At 38.5% G+C, this 23,866-nt stretch overlaps 2 protein-coding genes across 3 annotated transcripts; both read left to right on the top strand.

Moving 5' to 3' along the window:
• The first annotated feature begins 133 nt into the window (after window positions 1-133).
• On the top strand, window positions 134-19,663 carry LOC131250734 (thylakoid ADP,ATP carrier protein, chloroplastic-like). Of its 2 annotated transcripts, XM_058251011.1 has the most exons (12): window positions 2,794-2,988; window positions 3,085-3,216; window positions 7,272-7,330; window positions 7,432-7,488; window positions 15,175-15,237; window positions 15,326-15,382; window positions 15,655-15,738; window positions 16,251-16,319; window positions 16,416-16,528; window positions 16,628-16,797; window positions 19,062-19,140; window positions 19,338-19,663. In XM_058251011.1, the coding sequence occupies exons 2-12, from the start codon at window positions 3,177-3,179 to the stop codon at window positions 19,438-19,440; spliced, it is 894 nt and encodes a 297-aa protein (XP_058106994.1). In that variant the 5' UTR covers window positions 2,794-2,988; window positions 3,085-3,176; the 3' UTR covers window positions 19,441-19,663. The 2 variants fall into 2 exon arrangements, with proteins under 2 accessions (XP_058106993.1, XP_058106994.1); XM_058251010.1 differs by lacking the exons at window positions 2,794-2,988; window positions 3,085-3,216; window positions 7,272-7,330 and adding an exon at window positions 134-593.
• Window positions 19,664-22,045: 2,382 nt separating this feature from the next.
• Window positions 22,046-23,597, top strand: LOC131250733 ((S)-8-oxocitronellyl enol synthase CYC2). Its single transcript, XM_058251009.1, has one exon. It carries the CDS (start codon window positions 22,328-22,330, stop codon window positions 23,516-23,518), a length of 1,191 nt encoding a protein of 396 aa, XP_058106992.1. The 5' UTR covers window positions 22,046-22,327; the 3' UTR covers window positions 23,519-23,597.
• The last annotated feature ends 269 nt before the right edge of the window (window positions 23,598-23,866 follow it).

The raw sequence follows: 23,866 nt of genomic DNA, 5'->3' as shown, positions 1-23,866 counted from the left end.
GGATAAAACCATACATAACAGTGGCCCCAAGCCTCTGCATGTGCCTAGCAAACACGCTGAGAGTATAATAAATAAACGTCGCGTGTCGGAATGAAAGTAAATTAAAAAACCGAGAGAGAAGATAACTTCCCCATTTGCCTTATCGCGTCGTTTCTTCTTCTCTTGGAACGGACAGGCAGACGGAGGGAGAGGCAAAGACAGACGGACAGAGTGAGAGAAAAAAAGAAGAGATTGTTGGAAAGAGCAGATAGTGAGGGTGTGATGAGATGAGGGAAGGCGTCTTGATATGGCGTCCCATCCCTTCCTTTCAAAAGCCTTCCACTTGCACTTTCACTAGAGCACCTGTTGAAGAAACAGATTCTTTTGTTATCAAAAGGAGAGATAGGATATTCCCTTTCGCATCACTTTCTGTTGAGAAGAGAGATGAAACCAAGGACTTCCCTCCCCCATCTCTTCAACAACTTTTCAAGCATCCCCTTTCTCTCCTCGCTTTCGTCCCCAGGGATGTCGCCCTCTTCACGGCTGGTGCCATCGCTGGCGCTGCTGCCAAAACCGTCACCGCCCCCCTCGACCGTGTCAAGCTTCTCATGCAGGTTTCTCAATTCATCAATTTTCCTATCTCCACTTATCCTTTTTTTTTTTTTTTTCCAAATTTTACTGCAAGCTCTCGAGCATTGATTATTGTAGCCTTTTCTTTTGTCATTTCCATGAACGGGTTTTCTTCCGACTGCAGAATGGCGTTGGTCTTGATGTGTTTTTGCCTCTTTCCTTTAACATGCTTAGCCATCATTTCTATCCACAAGCGAATCAAATGTAAAGCATTCTGTTTAATATAAAAAAGAAAAGGAAATGTACCCATATTAATAATGGTCTTTCTGGTGTTCTTAATGAGCAAGTATCCCTCAAACTGCATTTATGCTACTTCCAAGTTCCATCCGATAGTAATGTAATTTCAATTTCAGGCCCATGCCCCAAATATGAATGATAAGGAAGGATATCACAATTTAAGTATTCCACTTCAATTAAAATGTTTGTAATTCTATTTGATGGCTTATCTGAATGGCATGCTCAATTAATTCATTTCTTGAGGAAATCTCTGTTACATTCTCTCACTTTTGCTTTTTGTACTGATAGCAGTATCTTATTTTCTTTCTCTTTGTGTTTCACGTTACTTATGTTTCATTTCTGGATATGAATATGCTACAGATTTCAAAATAATGCTGGTTTTGTTTAAAATAGAGTCAGTTTCCCTTGTAGTGTTTTTCTTTGCCTCTGACGATAAGGGCCATTCCCAATTGCCTATTTTCTCAAAGTAAATCTTAATTTTGTATCCTTTTTTTTTTTTTTTTTTTCTAGAAAGGAAATGGATTAAGAGGGTAAAAGGGGATGGGAAGGTTTGATTGGGCTTTAGATAATAAAGATTGGCGAAATAGGATGGTAAAGTGATGCAGGACATGAAAATTAAATCTGATATGCGAGATTTCAGGCTTAAGATCACGTTAGTTCAGAAACAATTACACAAATTCCATATCCCACATGAAAGTCCAAATATTCAATTAAGGGGAATCTATATGGGTCCAAGCCTACACATGATAGGGCTAGATCAATAAAAATTATGAACCAAACGATACTCAAAGATAAGAAATAATCATCCACACATGCATAGTAATCAGCCCCTAATCCAAGGGATTTAGAAATTCCAATTCGGAGAACCCTAGGGTAGGAAAATTGACAAATAACTTAGGGAAAATATAATCTAGGGCTAGGATTAATGAAAAATGGCTATGAGAGGATAAAAGAGGATAAAACCTGAGCCAAAAGATGATCCCGCGTATGGACAACTGGCTTGGGGCGCTCGCACGTGCGCAAGTGCCCAGCCGCACGTGCGAGGGGGCGTCGTTTGTAGAAAACCTCTCCTTGGCCCTAGTCGGCCAGGGGGATGCTCCAAAATCCCGAAGTTTCGAGTTGATCCGGGCTATAGCTTGTGTGTGGTGCTCTGTCGAAATTTCAGCTCGCCTGCGGGCCGAAATCTGGAAACTTGCTGTAATGAAGAAATCTGATGCAACAAAAGGGACGAATTCGAAGTACGGATGGTGGGGGAAGATGGAAAAACAAATGATGGAGGATGGGGGTGAATCGGGATTGATGTGACTTCGCATCATGGTAGTTAACCCTTCGAAAAGGGAGGGCTTCTCACCCACTTTTGAATTCTTCCACAACTCATGAAGAGAGCAGAAAAATAAAGCAGGAATTTTTTTTATTAACTTCAATGAATCAAAAAAACTACAAGGGGTGCCTATTTATAGGGAAAATCCTATACCCCAAAACTCGCATCATGTGCGTAACCCATTACTTGGCGATGAAGTAAACTAAAATAAAAATCAAACAGAGAAATTTAAAGTGTTCACAATGTTCTAAATAATAACAATAAGCAAAACCTAAAATATGAACTCAATCTGACGAGTGGGCTACGATCATGGGATCCCATGACGGGCTTTTCTTGACTATCGGGCCCACTTTTTTTTTGAACCAAAACTTGTCTTCTAGCTAGGAGGTCATCCCTGGACGTCGTCATCGAGCCAGATCGATGGTGGGATCCTCCTCCTGCGTACGTACGTGCGTAGGGGTGGTGGTATGCGGGCATGTGTGTGCACGATGTCCTCATCATAAAGCCTACCCCAAATAGCTTGGACGAGGTTTTTAAGATGATGACTATATATCTTTTTATAAATATAGTTTTTCATTAAGCAAGATCTTTTGTTGCTCATGAGAATTGCAATATCTCACTTTACTTGTATTCCCACTGTAAGATTGTTAGAAATCTCAGTACAAAGTTTGGTGACATTAATTCAATTAGCCAAAATTTACTTTCCTCCTTAATTGAGTTAATCGGAAGATTGGATGGCAATGACCATCTGGATGTTGAGAACAATCTCCCTAGAAGCCTCAGCATTCCTCTGCACATTCAACCCCCTTTCATCTCAACAGGTAGGGATTAGACACTCCACCTAATATGGGATGGCCAGATTAATTGACCTGGTTAATATTCAAGAAGGTCTAATTTTTTATTCTATAAATTTGCAGGAATTTGGCTAAGTGCCTTCACCTCAACCCAATTGGTAATACAAGGATATTGATGTGGATGAGTGGCAAGATGAGGAAGAATATAATAAAAAATGAATCCCTTAAGAGGGAACTTAGGAGAAGCACAAATAGGTAATTAGATGAAGAATCCTTTTACTTTATTTTATTTGGTGTTGATCACCAAAGAGGAGTGTTGAGCACCTATTTCGTGTGGTCCTATTTCGTCCCCCCTAAGACAGCAGCTTTTGGGTGGCTCGTCCGTTGGAAGAAAGTGCTCACCGTGGATAATTTGCAGAAAAAGAGGGATGATAATACCAAATATATGCATCATGTGTATGCAAAACGGAGAGTCGGCTTATCACATTTTCTTGCATTGTCCCTTCTTGGGGAAAATCTGGGCACATATTATGGGCTGTTTTCAAATCTTGTGGAGCCTCCCATGCTCTGTTGATTGGTGTCTGCTTGCCTGCACGGCGCTGGTTTCGCTCATCCAAAGAAGGCACTTTGGAGAATGGCTCTCCTTGCTACATGGTGGGCAGTGTGGGTAGAAAGGAATGCAAGGTGCTTCGACAACTCCAAGAAATCGGTGGAGGCAATATCCCAAAGATTTAGATCAATGATTATCGAATGGGCTTCATTGTTTCAAGCCTGTGGGGCTGTAATCTGGAATTTGTTGGAATATAATTGAGTCACTGCCTCGGCGGCCCTTTTTTCTGTTTGTCTTTTCTTTGTCTTTGTGTTGTTGGTGCTTTTGCTGCGGTTTTAATAAATTTTGTCATTTTTCAAAAAAAGGAAAAAAAAGAAGGTAATTAGATGAAGAAAAGTAGACAGATGGTTTTGCCATGCGCAACAGAGGTTAAAAACTGCCGTAATTAGAATGAGTGAGTTGTTTAAGTTGAAGGCCCTAAATGGCCAAAGGGAAGGCCCAAAAGTACATTGGTGGAGTTAGTAAGAAAAGATTTGAGGACCTATTGTGTAACTAAGGATATGATCCTTGATAAACAGGATTCGTGTAGCTGACCCTAGCTAATGGGGATAAGGCTTAGACAATGATGATCACGACCACCTTGGCCTCAACCTCAACCTCAACCTCAATCCATCGTAAACACAATCTTAACTAGAACCAAATTAAACCTCAAGTCTAACCCAAAAAGCTCATCCAAATGTCCCTCAAATCCTTTTCAAACCCAAATCAAAGGACCTACGAAAGTATAAGAGTTGTGGGACCCAATCCCATCTAGTTGGGGCCCACAACCATTTTATTTTTTGGAGTTTTCCCTGGGAAGAGGAGAAGCTTTTTATGCTTTCCAGGCATTTATTTTTAACATATTCCATGTATTTAACAACATCATGGCCAAATACAATTAACTTTTGGTGAATGAACCATTTTCCAACTCACTCAGCAAGTCCTACTAGATCAGTAGCCTCATCTCAAAGACTTCCTTCAGATCATTTCAAACTTCAACCCCACCTTAACATGATTTTGTAATAGATAGGAAGTAGACAGGGAGATCAGCGAAGGCCACCTTCAAGAGTGTAACTCTAACTAGAAACAGTAAAAAGTACCTACCTTCCCAAATTGCAAGCCTAATTCTACATTATTCAATAATTGGGTCCCATTTTTGAGGAGTCAAGCTTCTTGGGAGAGTCTGAGGTACTTCAGAGTCTTGTCACTCTCCGTTTGCCCTAACAATGGCTAATGACGATTATGATTTTGGAACAAGCTGTCCAACAGATAATTGGATATTTATTATTATTATTATTATTATTAATTTGGTTGCTGTTTTATTGAAAGATATATAAGAAATGTACACCAAAAGAAAACAAAGTGGGCCAAACAGCCTAGGAAAACAAAACACCAGATTTAAAAGATTTGATGCAACCAGCCTAAATGCTATAATATCCATTTTTTATCTACTGGAAACCACATCTGGCTGCTTGCATTAGTTATGAAAGCATCTATCATTCCTTTCAGCCTAGATAGCCCATAGACCGGCAAGAAGAATGAGCCTCCACAGCTTCCTCCCCATTTGACCCACACCGCCACCATGCCAAGCGAGAAACGTCTTGCTAATTTCTTTAGCATCACCAAATGCACCTAGAATAGACTGAGAATTCTTTTCTGGATCTTCTTGGCAAATACATTATGAAGAAAGAGGTGGTCAATGGGCTTTGCATCTCGCTGATATTTGGATTATCTGTGATAAAAGTATTAACTATACTTGCTTAGAAGCCTGCTTAAAAACAATAGCACTGTTGATGTATTGTAGTTGGTTGCGATTCTATCATTACTATAGGAAGGGCCCCAAAATCTAATTCCCAAAATCTGATGGAGAATGAAACTAATAGCTTCTGGGGTTAAGTGAAAAGGCAAATGGAGTTCCTCCTAGCGTTGGCCAATGGGAAAGGGAAAAAAATGTCATTGGTGCATCCCTGCTGAGCTTAGAAAATGCAAGACAATGAGAAGCCATGCTAGAATCAACCCCTTCATTGTAAGCTATTACCTATTTTCTCCAAAAATCTGAAGGAAATGGTCATTCAACCCCATGATTTGATGAGGTTCAATCTGTGAATCATGCCTTTGAACCTAAATCAGTAAACATCGACAAATTCATTCATCACCATTCACATTTTACCACCATGTTATCAGGGACTTGTATGCCCTTCAGAAAGCTACTATGGGAGCGGGAGTTGAGAGAGATCATCACCTTTGGGGCACTTCAGGTTAAGACTTTAGCAAGAACTAAATTCCATCTACCAAAGCAATGGATATGAATTGGAGATATTGAATGAGTTATCTGATTTTAGCTTTAATTCCACATGGAAGTGATAACCAAATAGATTTATTGACAAAAGGAACCCGCTCATAGTAGCCAAGATATCCTCGCAAGTGTATCCGGAGAACTCTTGGAGTTGGATCATGGAGAGACAAACAATGTTGAGGTGCTTATACCTGTTGATGTTGGAAGTGATGTAGGTCCACAGCCCACCACAAGGCCTAGCATGTGCTGATTTTGGGCTATTTGCTGCAAAATTTGGGGGCTAAGTGTCAGAGATCACATTTGCTATTTGTGGAAGATGGTGGTTCGTGTGGAAGATAGGATTGAAGATTTTTGGGGTATTTAGTAGATTTGTGTTTATTATTTTACGCCAAATCTTTGTTGTTGGGATGTATATTGTCTTAAATTATATAGATTGATTTGAAATCAATCTAATAGTTAGGGGGTTTTCTTTAAAGATTCACAGGGATTTTCTTAAGTTAAGAGAAGAAATTTCATATCAATAAAGTTATTTCTTCCTCTCACTCAAGTATTCTTGTGGGTGTACTCTTATCCATTTCTTTGCAATTTGGGTATCGTGATCTCATTGACTCGATAACCGGATTGCACCAGGAACTCGTTATCTCAATTTGTCGGCAGAGGATCCATCCAACCAGATAGTTATCTTTTTCCATAAATAATGCTATTTTGATTTTCTCAGTTTCCTTGCAACTACTAAACTACTTGTACTGCACTTGGTAGCCCTTCTCCATTCATAGTTCTTACTGCAAAATAATGCTGCTTTAAAGGAATTTCGAGTCAAATTGCGTCTATGAGGAATAATATGATACACGGTTTGCATCTTTGCGCCATATACATGGTTTCCAGTTTTAACAAGCGGGACCCAATGGGTTCGTAATCTGTAGATAATTGGACTTTCATTCCCACGGTGGATGGAGAATGCCCCAAAATCTCTCAGATATTAGTAGATCCCAATGGATAATATTAGGATATCCTTCAGTTGAAATTGGACCATTATTGTATTTTTCTTCTTTACCATCTCTGTGTTGGTAACAAATTGAAAGGTTAAGAATGTCCTATCAAGGAGATTTTTTAGGCATAGTACATGCCCTGTGGAACACAACTGATCTGGATTCCAATCCATGGCCCCCACCCATCAGAATATTTTGCAAAGATGCAGGCCACGTAGCGTTATAATTGCTCCTTTTTCCGTGTAGTTTTCTCGTAAGTTTCGAGGTTTGCAATTTCCAATTGCGTACTTTCCTGATGCAAGGTTTCTTAATGCAGCTCAGTGATCATTCTCTTACCCCTCTTATCTTTGTTTGTTTTGCATACTTTTTTTCGTTTCCTTTTATTTATTTTTATTTTTTGTAACAAGTGAACCTCTGTATTTTGTGAGCATAACAGAGAAATATGAAGCAAAGAGTCAGTCTTGGCAAAGCCCGTCAAAGTTGCACATCTGGCATGTAATGCCAAGTTCTTAGAGAGATCTATTTGACACTATAATTTGCTACATCAGAGCCACAAATGATGTAGTAACTTTCTAAATTAATTTTTTCTTTTGCAGACCCATGGGTTGCGGGTTGTGGAAGGGAGTACAAAGAAGGGAATTGGTTTCATTGAGGTATGCTTAGGTCTTTCTTTGTGTTATATTGTCTGCAATAGCTATTGAGAACTATTTGAATTCTATTTTATTTGGTTGAATGTAGGAAATCCAGTTATTACCTTTTGCGGTACACATCAGACCCAACAGTTCAACTCCTTTGAACTAATTGATTTTTGGCTTTGGGTTTTATGATCCTTTGTGGTGTCAAAAACATGGCATTTCTACATCTTACTTGCAGGCAATGTTTTAAATATCGTTATCGCGTAATGTATCACACCCTTGGGATACGGATAAATGTCGGTTATCGGCTTATCGCATGTGATATATCGGTTGTATCGCGTAATGTATTGCTGTTATTGGGAAACATGGGAACATTGGGAAATTGGTCAAATGTTTCAATGAAACTTTAGGGATTGTTGAAAAAGACATCAATACACACTTAGAAATGAAAATATTACCCAAAAAAAAAGAAAAGTGCACATAATAGGGGTTTCCTTTATATGGAGTCCTAATATATGTGTTTTCCAACTAAACTGATGGAAGTATATTCGAAGTCTATCATATAATTTATAAACGTAAGAGGGCTTGTATGAAAAGATAAGCAATACATTCAAAAGCAAAAGAAGAATCACTAGATCAGGTTATATATATGTTTAGTTTTGTTTTTGGATACAAAGATTGCAACTGAGTTGTGAGAAATTGAGAATTTTTGTTTTTTTCTCAAATTTTCGTAACTTGACCCATCTCCCCCAAATCTCGAAATCGAAGTTCAGAATCCATAATTTTTCATGGAAAACATGAAGAATCATATATTTGTAACCATTTGACACTGGTTTAATGTGATTTACAACAAAAGCATAGACTAAAAATTGAAAATGCTCATTGGATTGAATATGTGGGATATATCAGCGCTACCTGTGCGTTTCGTATCACATAGGTGGGATACAACATATATCGTGGGATATATCGATTGATATCGTCGATATTTAAAACACTGCTTGCAGGAGCTGGAGGTGGAAATCACCATTCTTTAAAAAGTAGAACTTTAAATTGTCTAGGAATCATCCAAACTATTATGTTTAAAAAAAAAATAAAAATTGAGAGGTGTTGTATGTCTAAATTATATTCTCTGATTATTAACCGATATGCTTATATAAAGTTAAAGCTTTCTTAATTTTTTTGCAAAAAATACGATTGATTTTAAGAATCTCAAAATAAAAGTTATATGAATTGTTATCTTTTTCTTGGTGGCAAAATGGGGTCTCCTATATATAGGCATGCTCACCTACGCACGTGCGCGCACCTTTGCACACGTGTCATGGGCTGAAAATCTGAACGGTCCATGTGATGCGGCACCCCATGAAACTCCTGGGATCCAATTTTCACCCTGATCCAAAACTTTGGTGGGCCATAGCAAAGAGAAATGCAAATCAAGGGAAGAAATTGTTTTCTTTAGCCATGGCCCACCAAAGTTTTGGATCAGGGTAAAACGTTGGGCCTTAGGGGTTTCATGGGGTGTTGCATCACGTGGACCATTCAAATTTTGGGCTCACATCGCATGTGATGAGTTCTCATGAGAACTAGTGCACAACTGAGCATATATATATATATATATGAGTAATGCTCACACACAACTAGTTGGACATTACGTTTTCGTCCAACTAGCCGTGTATTTAATGAAAACTTTCTTCCTAATTAATGTAAATGTTTCCGTTGCCTGCTAATTTTTTATTTTTTATTTAGCTTAGAAAAGTGGCAACGGCTTAGGTGGGCCATCATGGTGTTAACGTAGAATCAACCCGACCATCACATATGTCACTCCATTTTAGATTAAGATCTCAAAATTTATCCCCATTGGTAGTTTAAGAGGACCACATGATTGTAATAAGTGTACATGGAAAGGTTCACCCTCCAAACAGTTTCCCATAATGTGGCTCACATGAATCATGCATAAACCTGATTTTTGGGACCTATTCTTCCTTTTAGTATGACATCTAATGGTTGGGATAGATTTCACATTTTTTTCATGATTGGCCCTGTAAAAATCAAGGGTGGATGTCTCTCTCCTAATTATTCTCATTGGTGTGGCTCATTTGAATCACGGGTTAGCCTGAGTTATTGACGTAAGGCCTATTACTTGATTATACATCTAATGGTCGGAGTGGATCTCACATACATATTAGGTATAGCCATTAAAAAAAAAATTAGGAGGAAAGTCATGAGGTATGATCTGTTTCCAAAAGACTACTAGTACCCGTAATTTAAGGTATGAAGTTAATGCTCATAACGCTGTCAGTCCCAGATTAGATACTGAACCTGAAGTGATGTCAACACGTTATGTGGGGCCACAATGATGTATGTGTTGTATCCACACCATTCATCTGTTTGGAGAGATCAGTTTAAGGCGTGAGTCAAACAATGACGTATATACAAAGCTCAAGTAAACCCCACCACAGAAAACAGTGGGGACAATGACGCTGATCGTTGACACCTTCATATGGCCTACCATGATGTATATTTGATATCCAACTTATTTATAAGTTAACACAAACATTGGATAAGGGAAAACACAAATATCAGCTTGATCAAAGACTTATGTGGCCTCGGGATGTTTTAAGGGTAGGCATTCAATTCCCACTGTTTCCTGTGGTGGGGTCCATTTGAGCTTTGGATCTGCCTAGTGCTTTGTCTCATGTCATAAAGTGATCTCTCCAAATGAATGGACAGTGTGGATACACATACATCATGGTGGGGCCTACAGAACGTGACATCACTTCAGCAGGGAGACTCGCTACTCTCAAGTTCAGTAGCTAATCAGCGTCAGTGTTGGCAGAGAAGTAGCGTAATTTAAGGTGGTAATTAATCCTGTAATGCTGGTATTGTCTAAATTGCTGGACGTTAGACCATGTAATCCTAACTTAGACGGATTGGATGTCATATACATATAAAATGTTGAATGTTTTATCTTAATCGTTGGACGTTAGAGCATAGGTTAGATGGCAATAAACATCATGGTAAGCAGTGGAAAGGTTTTAATGATGGGTGATTGTCCCAATTGCTTTATATGGTGTGGTCCGATTGAGCTTTGATCTACCTCATTTTTAGGTTCATGCCTAAAAATAATATGAAAAAAAAAAATGGATGAATGGTATGGATATAACACACGTCACGCTGGGCCCGCAGAATTTGCCACGACAACCCAATACAGTTGTGGACAGAGTGGATTTCACATAGAAAGTGTGGTGGACCCCACATGGCTTTGCAATGTAGGAAACTCTACATTCAAGCTCTGTGGCCCACCTAAATTATGGATCAGATAGATATCTGGAATGTACATCTCCTTATGAGGGGCACTTGATGAATGGTTTGGATGGAATGCACCAACATGTTGGGACCGACAAACAAATCTATGGTTGGTGTCCCCTCTGGCCCATTGTTACCTACGTTGTATCTCATCCTAGGTATTTATCTAGTTGATCATTTTTTATATCAACTGTGCACCACGAAGTGGATGTCATACAGACAACATGGTGGCTCTATGGACGTACGTAAAACACCTAGGCTCTGTTGGGCCCACCATGTTGTATGTGTAAATCCACTCCATCCATCAAGTGGGAAACATTGTTTCAACTGCTCTGATGGGCTACCCCCATTGAAAAGCCTAGGATAGGGAAGCGTTGGTGCATGGCCCATTCATTCATGGTGGGTCCTAAGTCACTCAAAAGGGAGAGAGACTCTATCAAATAATGCAATAGTTGGGAATGGGGAGAGTATGAAATGAGAGGAGTACGATTAAATGAAGAGAGAGAAAGGAAGAAGAAGAATATTTACATAGGACATGGGATGACTAAAGAAGTTGTACACATGTGATATGTTCGAGTGATATGCCACGTATCTTGGAAATTCGGTCTGTCAATTAAATAGGGTCCATTGTAAGCATGTGAAGGAAAAAAAATATTATTTTTATGATCAATATTATGATATCATTTACAATAAAAATGAACTGTTAGAAATCTATTCCAACAGTCCAGATTCAAGTTACATGTGTGCCTCTAGTAATGATGATCATTTACTAATTTTTAGTATATAAAATTTTATTAGTGGGCCTTATTTGATGAACGGGTTGGATTTATGATACATAATTCCCATCATACTTATATAAGACTCAATGTCATGTATCCTCACATGTAGTGGATTATACGTGGATGAAAAGATAAATCTTTACATTTAATGCACAGCTAGTTGGACCAATTTAAATGGTCCAACTGGTTGTGTGTGAGCATCTCTCTCTCTCTCTCTCTCTCTCTCTCTCTCTCTCTCTCTATATATATATATATATATATATATAGAAGCTGATAACTAGTAATATATCCATTCCAGGGAAGCAAAACAACTGGAAACATGTTCGTTAGGAGTTGGAAGCACGGACTTCAGAGAAAGAATTGCAGTTCCTACGAGAATCCCAATTGAAAGCTCAAATTCATAGTTCGAAACACAGGTCTAAAACTCGTTGACTTGACTCGAAACTTGGTTGAGTCCTCAACTTGGCTAGAAATCGAATCGAGTTGCTATGAAACTCACTGGCAAGCTCGACTCAGTTTAGACTTAGCATGACTTGTGGAGTCGGCTTACCTACTCGGTCGAATCGACATGACTTGAACTAAGTCAATTGTCGAGTTGATGCATTTAAAAAAAAAAAAAAAAGGATATTAAGTAGGAGGTGGGACTCGAACTTACAATCCAAACAGTAAAGGCAACAGTGTTCAACAGCTGGCAAATGCTGCTTTTGTGATATTCCTTGCCTATTTTATACTCATACATTATAACCAATGTTTTAAATATCGACAATATCAGCCAATATATCACATGATATATCCCGCCTGTGCGACACGAAACGCACAGATAGTGCTGATATATCCCACGATATATCTTGTATCCTGTCTGTGCGATATGAAATGCACAAATAGTACCGATATACCCGACATATTTGATTCGGTGAGCATTTTCAATTTTTGATCTTTTTTTGTTGAAATTATGTTAAATTAGTGTCAAATGGTTACAAATCCATTAGCTCGTCATGTTTCGCATGAAAAATCATGGAGTTGGAGCTTTGATTTCAATAATCATTGGTTCTTCATGTTCTCCATAATTATTATTTTTTTCGAAATTTTGCTTCGACCAACTGTCAATTGAGACTAATTTCGAGGTATTTAGGAGTATTTGATGAAATGATCATCACATAGACTCTAATTTCGAAATTTGAGTGTAGGTGGTCCGATTTGGAAAATTTTGGGAAAAAATCGAAAATTTCTCAATTCTTCCCAAATTGCTTGCACTCCAAACATGAAATCAAGCATGAATGAGGGCTGATCTATTGATTTGCCAAGTTCTTGTCAATTTTCAAAAAATAAAAATCATTTTTCATTTAAAAAAGCTATTAAAATATTATGTTTTTTGAAATTTCCCTTCAACCAGTTGTCAATTGAGACTAATTTTGAAGTATTTAGGAGTGTTTGATAAAATGATCATCACATACACTCTAAATGCTACGCATTCAATTTGAATATAGTTGCATTAGTTCAGTCAGAGACAGCACATAGCATAGGACCCTATACAAAAGAAACCTATTATGTGCACTTCTTTTTTGAGATGTCATAATTTAGAAGTGTGTATTATAGTCTTTTTTAACAATCCCTGAAGTTTCATTGAAAAATTCAACCATTTTCTCAATGTTTCCCCATGTTTCCCAAAAAGTGCGATAAATTACTAGATACAAATGATATATCCTGTGCGATAACTGATATGTGTATGTATCCCAAGGATGCAATATGTAACGATATTTCGAACACTGATTATAACTACCTATTGTTAATAAAATCTTATTCGTAGTTTAATTATTAAATATTGAGTCAAGTGGAATAGAGTCTTTGAGTCAACCCGACCCGAGTCACCCGACCGGTTCTCAACTAAAGTTGAGTTTCAAGATTTTAAACTATGGTTTGAATCAGGAGCCTGATGTGAAATGGAAGACTCCTGCAACTATGTTCTAAAGGGTCAAATGGTTTCTCATGATTTTATTTTTGTTTGGCGACTGAGTTTAGTGGAGCACAATGCGTGGAACAAACATTCTCCTTGTCTAACTTGCAGTTTGAGCTTTAATGCTTATTGCTAGGATCTTTCTATCATGCTCCATTGTGTTCAAGTATGTTATATGTCCAAAGCAAATGGTCAATGCTTATGTATTTAGGCTCTTCACGACCATGATTTAAATTTCTATGTTTCTCAAACTCAAGAACATTTTTATCTTCTTCTTAGGTCGATTTTTCTACAAAGCATCATAAACATTTCTTATAGGGTTAGCTAATTGGCATAGGTCAGACACAGGCTTTCTGGAATAAGCAAGTGGTTATTCATGTTCATTTGAAGTTCTAGAATTTGGTTTTATGATTCCTATTAGAATGATAAAATTCTCAATACTATGGCTCATTCAAATGCTTTCATCAATATTAGAGAATATAAGCTTAGCATTTTTCATTAGTGGCTTCATTGTAGCATTTTTCAAAAGTCTTATCTGGTAACATCAGTTGGTAGAGAATGGATTGATCTCTGAAAGATTTCAAGAGAAACTGATGCTGGAAAAAAGAAAATGATGAATAGAGAGGACTCTTGAAGAACAAGGGATCTTCAATGAAGCACCATAGCTTCAGAACAAATGGTTGGTTTTGAAACAATTCATGTGGAGGTGAGGAAAGGAAGTTCTTCTTATGAGTTTTAAGTTTAACTTCCTATCAATCCTCAAATTGGAGTGCTTGGTGAAAGAGATTTATTGGAGGCAATCCCCAAAGACACTCAACAGTGAACACAAATATCTAGTGCTAGATACTTAGCATGTGTCTGAGTTGTATCTGTTGAGTTTTGTTTTTGGGGCCTTGGTGCCCTGTTGCGATGTTTTTTTTTTTTTTTTTTAAATAAAATAAAAATAAAAAAAGTTAGGCATTCATTTTTTTAATTTTTATTTTTTAAAAAAGGGTCACTACCCTGTTCATATCTCTTAAATATTAAAAGAAAGTCTATAACTATATCCATGACTATTGATAAGCATGTAACTATGCTTATCAATAAGATTTTCTTGTATGCAACTTCAAAAAAATAAAAAATAAAAAAATCTATAAACAACCAACCAGGAACATCTGACCTTGTGAAGGTTTTTCAACATCTTCTGTCCTTACAATTTTGGTTGGTTCTAGTGTTGATGAAACGAATGAGATTTTGGAACTGGATAAAAAATGTTCTTTGTTTTACTAAATTCAACTAATCCATCCATTTATTACGAACTATTGTATCACTGCCTGCTTAGCTTATGATTAGTTTCTGTTTAAGAGTCTGTCCTTTTTGCTTTAGATATCTTCCAACCACTCAAACACAACTTTGCCTTTTCAAGCAAGCCCCAAACCTCAGGCGATGGCTAACCTTTAAGCATATCGTCCCACTTGTTACCCATTTATGAAAAGAAAAACTTCATATAGGATGTCCATATGGCGTCATTGCAGCATAACGTGTCAAGAATTATCAAGTGTTGTTCACTAGCACAACCTTAAACTGTGAAATTTTAGTTTTGGAGAGCCTTTTATTCTCCAGTCATATTGGCTCACATTTCCGGCAATATAGTCATGTCAAACGTATATCTAACTCTGTGCACTGTAGGCCATCACATTGATTGGGAAGGAGGAGGGTATTAAGGGCTATTGGAAAGGCAATCTACCACAGGTATTTGATATTCCATAGCTCGCCAATTACAGTATGTTTTCATTTTGATGTTACAGTATTTTTATTTATTTATTTCAAATTGTATCAGGTGATACGCATAATTCCATATAGTGCTGTGCAGCTGTTCGCGTATGAATCTTACAAGGTATTAACAATTAAGATAGCTGTAGGTGGAGTGGCTAACAAATTTAATATGATATATTATGGTAATTATTGGGAATCTGGGATCGGTGTATATATATATATATATATATATATATATATATTTGCAATGATCAAGACATGTGATCTTTCTTTTGCATTTTCGGATATGGAAACTTAATACAATCTGGTATGGTTTCATTTGGCCTGTCGGAACCAGTATTCAGTTTGTGATGTCCAAGACATGTGATCTATCTTTTGCATTTTGGGATATAGAAACTTTTCAGAGGGAAGGATGGGGAGCTCTCTGTTGTTGGGAGACTGGTAGCAGGGGCTTGTGCTGGGATGACCTCCACTATTGTAAGTTCTACTAAGCTCTCTGGCTTGGTCTCCCTTGTTTATTTATTTATTTATTATTACTATTATTATTATTATTATTTTGGGAAACGATGATCACTTTATTAATAAACGGCTGGAGCCAAAGAATACAAATAAAAGAAAAACAAAGAAAAAACAATTACAACTCTAGCCACAAGGCAGGAAACTTATCTATGCCCAAAACACTGAATACACTCGCCCATTTCATGACATTCAATTTTGCCCGATTGAAGACTTCCAAAAGGCGCCCTTTCGATTCCTGAAAGACCAACTGTTTCTTTCCATCCAAATGCTCCAAATCTCAGCTAGAAGACAAAGATGCCAAATACGTCCCCCTTCCTCTCTTCCAAGCTCAAAAGAGCTGACCATTCCATGCCACTCCTAACAACATAAAGAAACTATGCCAAATCTTTGTCTCCCTCGTTCTCACCTGCTGCTTCCATTCCAGTACTTTCTTTTCATGCTCACCATTGTAGTGCATGTTTTTTCTTCAGGTCACATATCCTTTAGATGTCCTGCGGTTAAGGTTAGCAGTTGAACCTGGATCCAGAACGATGTCTGAGGTGAAAGCTTTTATGTTCAATAATGTTTCATAAGACAGGCATTTGATTTTTTATTTTTTATTTTTCTAATGCATGTTATTAATGGGTTATTTTTAGGTTGCACTCAACATGCTAAGAGATGAAGGACTTGCTTCTTTTTACAGTGGTCTTGGACCTTCACTTCTTGGAATTGCACCCTACATTGCTGTGAATTTTTGCATTTTTGACTTGTGAGCCTACCATTTCAGATGTTCTTTTATATTTATAGAGGAGGTAACCAAAAATCAAAGCCAATCTGAAATAGCATTTGTTGGTATGTAAAATGCTAGGGTCAAGAAATCTCTACCAGAGAAGTATCAAAAGAGGCCTGAGTCATCTCTTGCAACTGCTTTGTTATCTGCGACCCTTGCTACACTGATGTGCTATCCTTTGGACACTGTGAGAAGGCAGATGCAAATGAGGGGTTCACCATACAGGACTGTTCTGGATGCTTTTCCAGGTAAATTGCGTCACCTCTAACCATTACAAACTTGCCAACATAACCGATTGAATTGATTGATTTTGCTAACTTCATTTAGTTGGGTTCTAATGTGTTCTTTAAGGCACAATTTCAGTGAGGTTGTTGTTGTCTTAATTGTTCCCTAATTGTAGAAAATATCATTATTGAAATCATTTTCATATATTTCTATCATTTTGTTTATTTTTCTATCTCCAACCGTACCTTACATGATGTGTCTTTCAAAGAAAAAAGAATACATGATGCATTTTTGTCAACAAATATGGAATGTTTGATCTGTTGGAAGTCAGAAATATGAATCCACTTGCTGTTTAGAATATTGTGTTTTGTGCATAGTGGGATATTTTCTATCATCTTCCTCATTTCCAGATCAGTATTTTATTGTGCTTGAATTAAATATCCTCCTGTATCATATTTTGCTTATTTGGACTATCTACAGCTTGAAACATAAGTACAGAAACAAGAGGTTCAGCTTGTCTATTTCCTAGATACTCTAGGGGGAACGGAAAGAAACTCTTCTATCTTCTGCCTAACAGCAAACATTCAGGATGGCATCCATATGGTCTAGTCGGATGTGTTCATGAGACTTTCATGAGGCCTCTGGGTTGCTGGATTCCTTTGCAACTTCCAACCAATGTTAAAAGCTTGAAATCAATTCAAAGTTGCTGAGAATCAAGTCCAAGTTGACTTGGTTGAGTACTTGAATCACCACCACCACCACCATCAAAGCCTTTATCCCAATGGGGTAGGCAGTTGAGTACTTTAATTTGTTTTAAAGCTTATGTGGTCGTTGGAAATTTCATCTCAAGCAACTGATTGGGCTTTCTTTTTTCTTTCTTTTTTTTCCTTTTTTTTTTCTGTATATTTATTGAGCATATTGATCACTCAATTTTGTTCTATTGCCCATCACATTCTTTAGGTTTTTATAGGAACTCTGTTCCCTCACTCAACCAAGTCTTAATTGAGTTTTGAGTTGCATTGAGTTCTTAAACTCTGCTATCAACCAATTGTTATCCAGTTGGATTTTGACAATCTCCAGTTGGATTTTGACAATCTCGCCTTTGATTGGCAGTCTCTCTCCCACGCTCACTCATTTGTGGGGGATTCATCCATGTTCCATAATGCAAATGTGATGATTATTCATTTATGCAGCCCCCCTTATTCTTTCAAATGTTGTGAGGCTTATCCATGATTCTGTATTCACCCTTGATAAGAATCAAGTCACATTGTGAAGCTGGAGATTCTTATATGGAGTAGAATGGGGGCAATGAAGTGTGCAAAGTGTGAGTCTTTTCCACTATTTGGTGACTTGAGCTGGACAAAACTACAAACTTTAAAAGTGAAATCAGAGATGCAAGGAGCAAGAGCTTTTTTTTTTTTTTTTGAACTTGCTGGATGAGCCATTATCTTCCACGTTTCTTCAGTTTTCCCTCGAAATAATTCAGAACCAAATATCTGGGTGTTTGCAAACATTTTGAAATTGAAGGCAGCTTGCCTTGGTGGTGTGAGGCCACCTGAGATTCTGGGCAGGCTTGCCTGGGTGGTGTGAGGCCACCTGAGATTCTGGGCGGGCTTGCATTGGTGGTGTCATTTATAATTCTAATTTGGAGATTGTGTGATTTTCAATGCATGTAAAGAAAGAACTTGGAGTTAAAGTTGCCCAGGGGGAGGGGATGAACAAAGAGTTTGTATGTTTGGGTTGACTAATCAGCATCCAAGGCTCACACTCTTCCATTTTTGTGGATGGGCTTAATGTTTCTCACTTGGTGAACCACCTATAAATCTAGGAGATTTAAAGTCTGACTCTTTGAATTTTCATGATTAGTGGTGCTGATTTTAGTTATCTGGTGGGCAGTGTATCCAGCCTGTGTCCAATGATACTGCAGTTCTCAGTTTAGTTCATGTAGTCTTCTGTTGTGCAACTGTTGATCTCTGTTTTCCTTTGCTGCCTTCCCCCAGCCCCCTGGCACCTCTCCCAGTTTTCCTTCCCCTCTCCTCTCCTTCACCTCTCTTACACAATAGGCTGGGCCCGCTCTTTTTGTTCCGGGCATGCCCGAATGGTTGTACATTTTGTCCACTTAATATATACAGTTGGTGGCCTGTTCCACCTTTTGCAAAAAATTAAAAATAAAAATAATAATAATAATAATAATAAAAATAAAAATTGTTGATCTCTGATTTGCTTCCAACAGAAATTGCCTATTGCGAAGGAAAGCAATCCTCTGATTGCCCCGATGTGAATGCAGGTATTGTGGCACGCGATGGTTTCATTGGGTTGTACAGGGGTTTTGTACCTAATGCATTGAAGAATCTCCCAAACAGCAGGTTCGTTTCCACCCCCTTGCATCAGCCGAGTGCTTCACTCATATAATCACCTTTTAGAACTTTACTGTTAATACATTTACCTGAGTATTTTCTATGCCATGCTCAGCTGGGTGCTGACCAAATTCCAAGTTGATTTTAGTTTCTTAAACTTTAATGGTAACTCTGCTCTTGTTAACACCTGAAGAGTTCTTTTGCAGCATTAGGCTGACTACCTTTGACACTGTAAAAGGTTTGATTGGAGCCAGTCAGAAAGAGCTTCAAAGAATCATGGAAGAAAACCGGGCAAAGTTAGTAGGCTGAAGCACCTATATGTGCCTTTGCTTTTCATGTGATTTTTGTTTTGCCAATCACAATTTTTTCACTAAAAAGTGGAACAAGTTCCATGAGGTCTTGTGTATGATATCCGGGAACCTAGACTTGCTTCCAATAACTAGTTCTAAATTGTATCACTCGGAGCTCGATGTATTGAGTCCTGAATTTTGCAGGTTTTTTAGTATTACTCTAGTCTTTCTGTGCTTCGTGACATGGAGACATTTTCTGGCTGTAGAGAGAGAGAGAGAGAGAGAGAGAGACCCTCCCCCTGCTTCGAAACATGGAAACATTTTCTGGCTGTAGAGAGAGAGAGAGAGAGAGAGAGAGAGAGAACACCCCCCCCCCCTCAAATAATAAAAAAAAAAAAACCCAATGACATGCAAAAAAGTATCTACCATGTATACGCATATCCACTCATGGCTTATATTAGATATTACACATCAATGCCTGGTTCTGAATCACTGGTGCTTTCATTGGGGCATGCATTCTGTACAGGTGGGGCCCATCACACATGGATCTAAAATCTCCTCCTATTGAACAATCTGGGGCATCTAACCAGTGCCATTTCATTTGGACCACTGGCTATATTTCCTCATTGAACTGTCCAATGTGCAGCAAATGGAAGGACTCTGGGCAGCATTGCCAGCCATGGTGCCACAGATGAGTTGTCTAGGTCCCCAAAATCCCGGCCTCATTTATAGATGTTTGTTAGGGAAGCCCTGTTGCTCGTGAGTAGACAGCAGCTGAGGTATGGGGGAGCACCAGGCTATTAGACCCACCCTTGAGCTTTCCAGTCTGTCTTGTGATCACCTTTCCATTTAATATATTTATCTTTCTGCCGATGTGCCAGCTGCACCATCTCAAGGCCCCCACCCCCCCTGAAAATCAGTGTGTAGCAGTGGAACATGTCTCCTTACAAGTTACCTTACACATGGTTCAGTTGGGACTGGATACAGACAGTTCATCTGCCGGCCTAACCCTAATGGTCGGCAGCAGGATTCACGATGGACGGTCCAAAATGAGATAAATGGCATTTGTGCTGGGGAAAATGCCAGGCCAGAAAAAATGCCATGACACACCATATGGCAGGTATGGATCCTCATTGATTGGTAGTCAAAGCTGAAATTAACCACTCTAAAAACCCACATGGTCATTACTTAAAGATTCAGGTTCCTTGAGATTGACCAACCATTTGATTCATATGCATCCAAATAAACAAGGCTTGTAAGTTGTCTAGCTCCCCAAATATTGTAAACAAGGTGGCGACAACCGATGAGTTGATTAGGTTAATTAAATCCGAATTTAGCTCCCCAGACCCTGACCCATGTCCTCTGATTCTTCTACATTGAAGTCTTTGCTAAGCAACCATCGCTTCCAAATACAGCTCTCCTCCCATTGGTGGCATCCAACAGCTCCTCATTGTGCATATTAAAATGACTTGCCCCCTAAAGAAAATGAAATATTAATAAAATATGGAAGCTGAAGACTCTAGCACCCTGGAATCCTACTATTATATTATTTCATCGTTCTAAGATACCATTTTAGATTTATTGAATTTGGTATAATAACATTTTTGGATTTTTAAACTTGGTTTCCTACCTTTTCTCTTTTTCTTTTGTTGGTAAGCATTTGGCAGGACCCATACTGGTTGTTGTAGAGATAAAATGAAATTACAGCACTGATCAAAAGTCAAATCAATTATGATAGGCATGGTTAGCATACATCTACTTCTGATACAGATAATTCAAAACTTGAATTTATGAAATAATTTAAAAATAAATAACTTAGAAAATGAAGTAATATTGAATAATCGAATAATGAACAAAGTAACAAAAATATAAAGTAAATAAAATAAACAAAAAATATATAAATTTGGAAGAGCTTAGGCATATTATTAAAACGTTAAAGATAGATAAGCCTCCACTATGGATTTGGAATGATCACCCAATGTATTGGGTCACAACTTTTTGCCTCTAGGATATATCAGTTCTCAAGAAAAAGAACGATTATAAATTAGGTGCACTTCAGATACTTGGATGCATGGTGGTGCAGTTATGTGCACATCGTAAATAAGTGTAACATAAACTTTTTCCATAATTCAGTCCTAAATGGGAACGATTTAATATAAGGGCTATTTATCATTTCTCCCTTTTCAATACGGGACAAGAGAATTACTTTAAAAGCTAAATATAAAGTCATGAAAAGACAAATGCACTAAAAGACAAAATTACTTTCATTGTTTCTTTTCTTATTTATTAATAATAATAAAAAAAATAAATAAATTAAATAACAATTCCTGCACCCTCTCTTAATCATTAGTGGCTTCCCTCTCATGCTGCATTTGGATGCCCCAAGTGAATTGAATCCTGAACAACCACAATTGAATTTGACAGTTTATCCAAATACTCCTAATGTGTGTACCAAATCAAGTAATCTTCTAATAGATGTGGTCAAAATCTAGCCTCTAAAACTCTAGAGAAATTCAATGGCCACCACAATGTCTCCACTTATTTAGAGCAGATGTCTCAACTTGTACTTCTTTTTTTTTTTTTTTCAATTTCAAACAGTACCTTAGAAAAGCTTAGTACCTTAGAAAAGCTTAGAAAGAACAAACAGGTCATGCAGCTAATGACTATATTAGCAATGCAATTTCAGTAAAATAATACCTGAGTCGCAAAGGCTCCTTTTGTCGCTATCCCAATGCACAGTTGCAAGATTCCCCCAAGCATCCCGGCAAGATGACCATTGATTAGGTTATTTTATTAGTATATAGGGACAATACCAATAGCTTTCCAATGGGCCAAACATTAGCTGAATTCCTGTAACCCTTTTTAAAAAATTATATAAATGTCAAGTGATTGAATCTATACATAAAATGCACGCACCTATGCATAGCATCCTCAATACAAGGGGCCCAAACCAAAAGTACCACCAAAGTTGTAAGCTGATGGGCCAAGAAATCAAGGCCACCCAGAATGTTGCCCTCATCATCGGCGTCACCGGGCTGGTTGGCAAGGAGCTGGCCAGGAGCCTAACGATGAGATCTGAATGGAAGGTCTACGGCATCGCTCGCAGGCCGGATGGTTTCCCCAGCCAAGGCTACAACTACTATTTCATCTCATGTGACCTCCTAGATCCTGTAGACACCATGGAAAAGCTCTCCTTGCTAGAGGATGTTACCCACATCTTTTGGGTCACTTGGGCAAGCCAATTCCCCTTGGGAAGCAAGGAGTGTTGCGATCAGAACCAGGCCATGATGTCCAATGTCCTCAATGCAATCCTCCCAAGAGCCAAAGCATTGAAGCATGTGTCCCTCCAAACAGGTACCAAGCACTACATCCCATCAGCTGCTCCTTTCGACAGTGGTGGAGTTGTTTACTACGATGAAGAGAGCCCAAGGGTCCTTGAAAGTTACAACTTCTACTATGCCCTGGAGGATTTGCTCAGGGAGAGATTAACCAGCAATGTGGGATGGTCGGTGCACCGCCCGGGGCTCTTGTTAGGCAGTTCTCCAAGGACTGCATTTAACTTCATGGGAAGCCTATGCGTTTACGCGTCCATTTGCCGGCATCTAAGCCTCCCTTTTGTTGTAGGGGGTGCAAGGATGTGTTGGGAGGAGGCGTATATAGATGCGTCCGATGCTCGGCTAGTGGCCCAGCAGCATATCTGGGCGTCCACTGATGATAGTGTATCATTGGCTATTGGAGAGGCGTTCAATGCGGTCAGTGGCTCACCTTTCACATGGAAGGAGATCTGGCTGGCTCTTGCAGCTAAATTTCAAGTGTTCGTGCCTGAAGAAATGTTCGTGCCGAGTTTCACATTCTCAGCTGCAATGCATGATAAGGGTCCAGTCTGGGAGGAGATTGTGGAGAAAGAGGGACTCAAAAGGACACAAATGGAGGATCTTGCCAATTGGTGGTTCATGGATGCTGTCTTTGGATGCCCGGTGAAGATATTGGCGAGTCGGAACAAGGTAGAACGGCTGGGTTTTGGAACGAGTTTTGGGACAGTAGAATCCATCTTGTATTGGGTGGATTGCATGAGGGAAGAGAAACTCATTCCTTGACTTGAGAGGAGGCAGGAGAATGTGGTGCACCACAAAGTCTCTCAACTCTTCTTACCAAACAAACAAATGGGTGGTGATACTTCCAAACAGGTTATTTGAATCATTTTAGAACTTTACTGTTAATACATTTACCTGAGTATTTTCTATGTCATGCTCAGCTGGGTGCTGACCAAATTCCAAGTTGATTTTAGTTTCTTAAACTTTAATGGTAACTCTGCTCTTGTTAACACCTGAAGAGTTCTTTTGCAGCATTAGGCTGACTACCTTTGACACTGCAAAAGGTTTGATTGGAGCCAGTCAGAAAGAGCTTCAAAGAATCATGGAAGAAAACCGGGCAAAGTTGGTAGG

This window comes from Magnolia sinica, chromosome 7 (assembly GCF_029962835.1).
Source record: "Magnolia sinica isolate HGM2019 chromosome 7, MsV1, whole genome shotgun sequence".
In the NCBI taxonomy this organism is placed as follows: Eukaryota; Viridiplantae; Streptophyta; class Magnoliopsida; order Magnoliales; family Magnoliaceae; genus Magnolia; species Magnolia sinica.
Note: the sequence above shows the minus strand (reverse complement) of the source record. Positions and strands in the feature narration are given on the sequence as shown.

Excerpts from the sequence above, each read along its gene's own strand:
- LOC131250734 (XM_058251010.1), top strand. The coding sequence starts at position 267 with ATGAGGGAAGGCGTCTTGATATGGCGTCCCATCCCTTCCTTTCAAAAG. Across the intron at positions 7,489-15,174 it reads AGGGAATTGGTTTCATTGAG|GCCATCACATTGATTGGGAA; the intron begins GTATGCTTAGGT and ends TGTGCACTGTAG. Across the intron at positions 16,798-19,061 it reads TGTTCTGGATGCTTTTCCAG|GTATTGTGGCACGCGATGGT; the intron begins GTAAATTGCGTC and ends ATGTGAATGCAG.
- LOC131250733 (XM_058251009.1), top strand. The coding sequence starts at position 22,328 with ATGCACGCACCTATGCATAGCATCCTCAATACAAGGGGCCCAAACCAA.